This window comes from Pygoscelis adeliae, unplaced genomic scaffold (assembly GCF_000699105.1).
Source record: "Pygoscelis adeliae isolate BGI_AS28 unplaced genomic scaffold, ASM69910v1 Scaffold21, whole genome shotgun sequence".
Lineage (NCBI taxonomy): Eukaryota > Metazoa > Chordata > Aves > Sphenisciformes > Spheniscidae > Pygoscelis > Pygoscelis adeliae.
In genome coordinates this window covers 3,771,129-3,779,697 of record NW_008824243.1, presented here as the reverse complement: position 1 = coordinate 3,779,697, position 8,569 = coordinate 3,771,129, and the positions used below count along the sequence as shown (strand labels likewise).

The 8,569-nt window shown below is 35.9% G+C and overlaps 1 protein-coding gene across 1 annotated transcript in view; it reads left to right on the top strand.

The window, feature by feature from the left end:
- The window catches only part of EXOC1 (exocyst complex component 1), a 33,112-nt gene that overhangs the window by 936 nt on the left and 23,607 nt on the right, over positions 1 to 8,569 (top strand). The window contains exons 2-8 of the mRNA XM_009335140.1: positions 1,559 to 1,692; positions 2,545 to 2,675; positions 4,755 to 4,914; positions 6,548 to 6,735; positions 7,688 to 7,915; positions 8,150 to 8,282; positions 8,477 to 8,569. The exon at positions 8,477 to 8,569 is cut by the window's right edge and continues 3 nt beyond it. Of these exons, the coding sequence (XP_009333415.1) occupies positions 1,569 to 1,692; positions 2,545 to 2,675; positions 4,755 to 4,914; positions 6,548 to 6,735; positions 7,688 to 7,915; positions 8,150 to 8,282; positions 8,477 to 8,569 (1,057 nt within the window). The 5' untranslated portion in view covers positions 1,559 to 1,568. The remainder of the gene's footprint in view (positions 1 to 1,558; positions 1,693 to 2,544; positions 2,676 to 4,754; positions 4,915 to 6,547; positions 6,736 to 7,687; positions 7,916 to 8,149; positions 8,283 to 8,476) is intronic.

Sequence of the window (8,569 nt, the reverse complement as noted above, 5' to 3'; positions counted from 1 at the left end):
TGGTTAGAGTACAGGGTTCAAGTCAGCACTTGATTCCTGGAAGAAATCTCTTGATTTATTGCTAAGCATACATGCTTACTTTCTCTTTTTGAAATATCCTATTACTTCCTTGCTAGGTAAGAAACCTCATAATCAAAAGGAGTGTTCCATTTCTGAGCTCCACTCCGTGCATCCAAGAAAAGGCAGCAAACTAGTCAAACCTAATGGACTTATCTTTGCAAAATTGTGTTGTGGCCTTTTCAGATCTAGACAGCCTTGAAGTCGAACTTTCTACCGGCTACAAAGATGCATTTCTTTATTCTGCATTACTGTAACAATTGCTGGACCCTCATTTGAGGATAAAGAGGAAAAACAGCAGCCTGTTACATTTAACAGTATGTGGTAGCTGGCAAGAGCAGTGAAACAGGTCTTTGCAAAACATTAAAACACAAAACAAACCCTAAGCTGTATTTCTAGAGGCTCAGAGATTTGTTGCCTTAGGTGTGTACTTGTTCCCATAGTTTTTGTCTTCCAAGAGCTGTTCTGTTATAAGGAAGCTTTTATGAAAGAGACTTCAATATCCAGAAGATAAATCTGACTTAAGAAAAATTTATTAAATTCTATTAGATGGGCCCTCTGCAATGTCTTGTGGTTTTATTAATTAAGAAAAAAAAAAGTAATGCCTGCTTGCTGGGTAAAGTTAAGTTATAAACACGGTGCCACTCATACGGTAATAATAAGGTTCTCTCCAGGAATCAACAATGATAAATTTGACAACAGATAACCACCACAAATGTTCTTTACAGAGGTATCAGACCTGAGAAAACTCTAGTACAGACTGGAGTTTTTTTGTTTGGTTGGCTTGGGTTTTTTTTGCCACCAAATAGAATGTGATGTACTTATTCTGCTTTAAGAAAGCTGTTTGAGCAGGATACTTGAGAATCCCCATAACATGGGATCAAGTACTAATTTAGAATTTCTCTTACAATACCAAGGCAGGAGGGAGTGAGGAAGCATGCAGGGACACTGATCCTGAATCAGAATGATTTTTCCCTCTACCAGAAGAGAATTAGGAATTAGGAAGTTTCATTTAAAGTCATCACTGTAGTGACTTTAGTTTCACATTCTCCATCCTGTCAAATTTTCTGGTTTTTTTTTGTTCACCTGTCTTCATACAGGTTTTTACCAGTTCCACGGCATTCATACCCATTCTAAAATTCCACTACTTAGTGAGGGAGTCTTTTTTTTCTTGATTCCCAGTTCAACTTTTTTTATTAATGCCTCACATTCTACTTTACTACTAAGAACCTTTTTGTTCTCCATTCCATTAGGCAGAAGGATCATCCTAGTGTTGATACATTACAGTTGTCTAACTGAAGTAAGGTAGTAAGCTTTATCTTGGACTTTTTCCTGAAGCGGGCTGGTCTTCTACCTAAATCATGCTTGTCTATATTATGATTCATTGAGTTAGCTGTAAAATTTCATTTCAAAAAACTGTAGTTGCTGTAAGTAAATGACTGGTTCTTTTTTTTTGTGTTAAATGTGCCTGAATGTATTATGACTTCTTAAAATCTTTCAGCTGAGAGAAAATGACTGCAATCAAGCATGCTTTACAGAGGGATATTTTCACTCCCAATGATGAACGCTTGTTGAGCATTGTGAACGTGTGCAAAGCAGGCAAAAAAAAGAGAAACTGCTTTTTGTGTGCCACAGGTACATAGTAATACTACACCGTATTTCGTGTCTTCACCTTTGTTTTTTATTCAGTTGCATTTGTCTTAGCTTTACTCACAATATTTATTCTTGCCCCATGTAAAACAGGTGCTTTCCATTTCTAATGGAGAAAATCAATTGTAGTTTATACTTCCATTATTGCTTCTATTAAAAAAGAAACAAAACCCTGTACTTTCATTCCCGGATCTCATTGTAATTTGAAATGAAAGAATCAAAATTATTTGTGTGGGACTGGTGGGCTTTTGAAGCAGGCTTTATATAGTGCTTAAAGGGGGATTTAGGAGGCAGTTAGGCTGATCAGCCTAAATAAAATGCAGTCAGGAGTACTGGTTAGAGTCCAAGGCAGAGGGCTCTGGAAAGGCACAGTAACTGAACGGAAGTCTAATGTTCCTTTGAGTGTATGTGTATTATATTATGTCTCTTCAAAAAAATTAGGTGCTTTGGGACGATCTGTCAATAAATTAGCTTGCTAGATTTTTTTTTTTTTGACTGAGGAATCTCAGAAAATGTTTTTATTCTGACTATAATCTCCAGTTACCGCTGTGCATTGTCAGTTATGTGGCCAAGGTCTGAGGTCTGCTGCATCAAAGAACTATCTGTATATGGGGTTCATTACTTCACAAGCTGTATAAAGATGTATATCTGGTTGACTGAGACTTAAACTGAGCTGTGGATATTGTGGATGAAAATGTTTCAAAGGGTCTCTTTTCATCAAATAAATATTATGAAATCTCCCCCACAGATAATTCATTTCAGAAGTTGAAATACAGCAGAAACAGATATTAAGGTAATTTGTGCATTTTGAAATTACTCTTTTACTTCATTTAACAGTGACAACGGAACGACCAGTGCAAGTAAATGTGGTAAAAGTGAAAAAATCCGACAAGGGAGATTTCTACAAAAGGCAGACTGCATGGGCACTTCGAGATCTCGCTGTTGTTGATGCCAAAGATGCTGTTAAAGTACGTGTAACTTTTTTTCATTTAGTGGTCTGCCTAGAACATCCTTTTGGTTCCAAGTTAGAGTTAACTTCCCTGATATTGACTGCTTTAAAGCTTAGATTGGTAACACATTAATTAGGAATTAGGATGATACATTCCTGTGCTGCTTATGCCTGCGTTTTCTTCCTGCCTTTCCAAGAATATAACCCTGGTAAACTGAGTAAGAGTAGTCTAGATCTGCTTGACTAGCAGTATTCTGAATATCTGCCCTGTTTATTGTAGTGATCTCTCAGTGACTGTAGAGTGCTTGTGCTAAGGACCAGTACTTTTTTGTTTGTTTCAAGTCTTATGTAAATTTTTACTCCAAGCTTAGTTTCCCCTTAAAAAAAATTATTACCATCTTACTAATGACATTGAGCTACATGTAGTGTTTTTTGCTAGGACACTTAAAACATTCTTAATGAGCAGTATATAAGCTGCAAGGTAAGCTCTTATATCTGTTCTCCAAATCATGACATTGGCCATTTGTTGGAAAGCGTGCAGTCCTGAGGTGGTGTTCTTTTCCATAGAACAACAAGAGCCACTTGTTTTTGGCCATTTAAATTCATCTGTTGTCATAAACTAAGATGTACAAACAGGCAGAGGTGAAAATCCTTCATCCTGTTATGTCTGGTTTTATGTTTTGATAACTGGTGATTTGGAAGAATAGTGCAGAAAACTATGAAGTTGAAAATTCTTTGATATCCCCCTGTCCAAGTGTAGGTTAAATATGTTTTGTTATTTCAGTTATCCACATACTTGTTGGCTAGATTTTAGATTTTCCTTGCTGTTCCTAAATACTGTGTTGGAGAATTGCTTCTATCAGTTTAAGGTTCCGTTTAAAATTATATAATCTTTCAGGGCTTTTTCTTGCAAAACAGAGTTTGGTTAACTGTTTTCAGAAATGTGCTGTAATGTATATACCACTCTAATGAGAGATTTTGGTATTTTCTTTCAAAAAACAAACGTTGAATGCCAAACACTCTCATATTAGAAAATGTCAGAATTAAAGTTGATAGGTGCATCATATTTTGGTTTCTAAATGTGATCCTATGCAACTCTCTTGACACACACCTTTCCTGCACTAGTTGTCAGACAACTCAAATTTTATGTAATGATGGTCTTTGTTTGGAAATGTATGGTAACGATATTTACCAATATAAGCTACAGAAAAAAAACAGAACTGCTTTTATTGTGCTGTACAGGAAATACCATTTCCCATCCTGTGCGGTTTCATATGCAGCCTGCTTCTACAGATAGTAGTGACAATATAAGTAATAAGTAGCAGCAATAGTAGTTTTTACAAACTATGTATAAGTAAGAATTTAACATGTATCTGAGGCAATAACATTTTTCATCAGGAGGAGGCTGGACCTTGTAAAATGCTTGGAATATGGTCTTTAAAACAGACTATTACCAGTTACAGTCCATACTGAGTTCATAAGTGGCTGTAGAAAGGAAAGTACTTTAATCAAATGTTGTCAAAGCAACGTTCTCCTCAGGCAATAAATGTAGTTGAAAATACTTCTATAGTAGTTTTTTACCGTTAAAATACCAAATAGTCTTTTATATCCTGTTCAGCACTATCAAATACTATCATATCTATAAAATATATTAAGTGCTCACAATTTTTTTCCCTTGCCTATTCCCCTAAGTCTTCTTGAATTGTGTTGTATATGTTGTCAGTAATTCCAGCTACCGTTTTTAGTTTCAGAAGGTTAACATAAGGCCTTAGTCATTCTGAGGACAGTGTTTCAGGGCAGACAGCACTGTCAAATGTTTCTTGAAACTCTTACGGATCTGTATTATGTGTTATTGTTGCCTTATCTGGCTTGACAAAATACTATCTTCATAGCGTGGATTCTGGTTTTCACTTCCAATGTTTTTAGCACCTTTGTTAAGGTGGATCAGGGTGCCAGAGTTGGTGTATCAGCTTAAGGTTGATACTTAATCCGTGTAATTTCATTTTTATCCTGTCATCTCAGTTAAATGAGTGAACAATCTCTGCTGCTCAGAGAATCATTTGACTGTTGAGCCTGTAACGTGTCTCATCTCTTGCAGGAGAATCCTGAATTTGACTTGCATTTTGACAAAGTGTACAAGTGGGTTGCAAGCAGCACAGTGGAAAAGAACACCTTCATTTCATGTATCTGGAAACTCAATCAGAGATATCTTAGAAAGAAAATTGACTTTATCAATGTTAGTTCACAGCTTTTGGAAGGTAAATTTCTACAACTATGTTAAGTATAAAGTTTAATCATTATTGATGTAAAACAGATTCACTAAAAAAAAAGAAGAAAATCTTAATCCTGACCTTTTTTCCTATTTGATTTTATCCTTTTATATTTTTTAAGTCTTCAGATAAACAAGGGACTAGATAACAGATTTTCTGTTAGAAAACTGAGAACTGAGACAAAATACTTCATTAATGAAGCTCTAAATTTTGATAAGCTTATTGCATTTCTAAGATTCTGTTTCTTGAACAAAATAAAATCTACCTGCAAGATCTGGTAGGTCTAAATGTGTACCAAATCTGCTTTTGTTTCGGTTTTCACTTCCCCTGAATTAGAAAAATGCTTTTAAAAGTGACACTTCAGTAGCATGCTAAAGATTATGTGAGGTTTTATGTGGGGTTTCCAGTTTATAAACTGTGAAGCATGTATTAAATTCTGCTGGACCCTATTACAGTTTATGTGACTGGTTGCTAAGAAGGCTTTGTGTCTTGTTCCCTCATGCTCTATTAAATATTTTTACGGTCACATTATTTTTTAATAGTTAAAAATTTTTAGTAGAGCCTAGTGAGTAAGCGTATCTCATGTTTAGTCTGTCAGAAGTGGTTAAACTGTTGATATTAAATACTAGACTGGCTTGTGCGGAAGAACTTGAATTGGAAATGTAAAACGGGAAGGACAGCATTTCTGTATTTTGGTGTTGACTGAAATTTGTTTTTAACCAATCTCTAACTTTTCAAGTTCATGGACTTAAAAATAGACACACTGTTCATGCTTTGTCTAGCTAACATTCTCTGCTTCCTTTCCTCTGCTTTTCCATACCTTTTAATTCTTCAGAACTGCCTAAAGTTGCAGAAGGTGCGTAACACCTTTTTCCTTTATTCTGCTTTGTAAGCAATTTTTCTTAAATAATATACTTTTTCTTTTCTTTAAATAGTGCTTTGGATAGCTTATCAAATTGCTAGAGATAAAAGAGATGTTTCAAATGTCCTAAATGCTTTCTGGCTGGACTGCCTTCATGTTCTCTAAATAGTTTGTCAGCATTTGAATGGCTTGTTGAATTAAGCAAGCACTGCCATGAGAAATCATAGTTCATGAAAACATTGTTATATAATTTTCAGTTACTTCAGTACTGATTTCCCTGCTGTGAAACTTAACCTTGAGCATCAAGATATTTTTTATTTATTCAGTGATACATTTCTTAATCAACTTTCATGTGTTTCCCTTATGCTCTGTCTGCCAAGAGAGAATCTAACTTGTACTGGTCTTCGGCTAACAAGTCTAGTGTAATGCTGTAATATATTCTGATGCTGATTACCAGCGTGAGAGGTGAATAAACTGAGACAGTATCTCCCTTTGTACGTGCAATAAAGGAAGGTGGCTATTTGTATTTTGCTTATGTTGCATAATTTGGAAAAGATCACTGTTGGGAACAGTTCTGGAAATCTTAATGAAGCCCATGGAAGACTGAGACTTGAAAAAAGCGTACGTAGGTAGCAGGTGCTTGTTATGAAAGTTAAATGGATTCATTTACTTAAAGATAGTTGAACGTGCTTAAGTACTCTCAAAATGCGTGTGACTTTCTGCATTGATGATGTGTTTTATTTCCCTTCTCTATGTAAGAATCCGTTCCAAGTGGAGAGAATCAAAGTGTAGCAGGAGGTGATGAAGAGGCTGTGGATGAATACCAGGAGTTAAATGCAAGAGAGGAGCAGGATATTGAAATAATGATGGAAGGGTGTGAATATGCTATTTCTAATGCTGAAGCCTTTGCAGAGAAGTTGTCGAGAGAGCTACAAGTGCTAGATGGGGTAAACATTTCTTCTGATGTACAGCGTGTTAGCATGTTGAACTGTTCTTACTGATACTGACTACGTAGTGTTCTTTGAAAAGGTAGCTAACGTGTTCTGCCACGTATTTAAATATAAATGTATATCTGCTCCTAAGCAGAGCTATGTCCTGTCTGTTATCAGATTTTGAAGATCTTCAACTTTGCTCTTTACCTTCCACACCTGGGGTAAGTCGCAGGCTTTCGAATGAAGAGTTGAGAAGAAAAAAGAGAGGCATTCTGCATATACTTTTCTTGAAGGCAGGGGTGCAGGGAGACAGAGAATAGATGTTCATGTCCATGGATGTAAACTCTTAGGCCTAAAATATTACTCTCAGTGTAATTAGGAAACTGGCTTAGTCTAATAAGGTTGCAGTATTCAGCTGTCTGTAACAGTAGCAGATTCTTTGCTATTTTGTTTTTTAAACAACCCAATGTTCTAGAGGTCTCTTAGAAAACTTAAGGAGGTGCAGGGAATACAGTCTTGAGGGAACAGTCAACAACCTCCTCAAATTGTCAAGTTTTATGTTTCTCTTACTTTTTGAAAATGGCTGTTATCATAGAGATAGTTGATCTTGCAACAGAAAATGTGACCTTATCACCTAAGCTGTTTTTCTGGAACTAAAAATGTTCCAGTATAGTAGGGATTACTGTTTGGTTTTTATTTTTGTGCAGATCAGTACTTCAGTTCTAAGAACTTGAGCAAAGTTTTGGTTTTATATCTTCATGAAATAAAGAAGTGTCATAGACTGAGGGACTGCTGTGTTCAATAACACTTTAAATGAGAAGTACTACAAGCTTATATTGTTTTGCTGCTTTCATCAAGAGTTTTGGAAAGTGTTTATTTGACAGTAATAGAGACAGAAGGAGGTATCAGAATGTTTTTGAGATATAAAAATGTCTCTTAAAATGTTGTGGCTTGATTTTCTGTCCAGGCAAATATCCAGTCAATTATGGCCTCGGAGAAACAGGTGAATATCTTGATGAAGTTGCTGGATGAAGCTCTGAAGGAAGTTGACCAAATTGAGCTAAAGCTGAGCAGTTACGAAGAAATGCTTCAGAGTGTAAAAGAGCAAATGGATCAAATTTCAGAAAGCAACCACCTAATCCATCTCAGCAACACAAATAATGTGAAGCTACTGTCAGAGATAGAGTTCTTAGTGGTAAGCATTTTTATTGTGTTTACTATGGTTGTTCACATCAGGTATAAAATTCGTCTAGATTGCTGCCCTCTTTAGCAACCATATATGAGGTTCATTTAAAATAATGAGTTTATTTTTCTGTTTTATTACTGCACTAACTTCAGTAAGTTTTTGTAATGATGGAATTGTATTTATCATTCTTTGTTCAGCAGACTAACAAACTAACCTGCTTACGGCTTACCCATTATTTTGTAGAATCACATGGATTTGGCTAAAGGTCATATAAAGGCCCTTCAGGAGGGAGATCTGACATCTTCTCGAGGCATTGAGGCCTGCACTAATGCAGCCGATGCCCTTCTGCAGTGTATGAATGTAGCTCTTCGGCCAGGTAATGTTTTCATTAGACTACAGTCTAACATACAAAATTTGTTATGGTAGTGTCTTTATTGTATGTGCCTTTCCAACTAGTCTCAGATTTTGTTTCTGTAGATTTGAGGGAACTGTGACCTCTGGTTCTTTTGGTTCCCACATACAATATATTACTATATATTTTGTACTCTGTGAAGTTCTTTTTGTTTTTAGGACATGATATGCTTCATGCAGTGAAACAGCAACAGCAGCGGTTTAGTGACTTGCGTGAGCAATTTGCGCGGAGACTTGCCAGTCATTTGAACA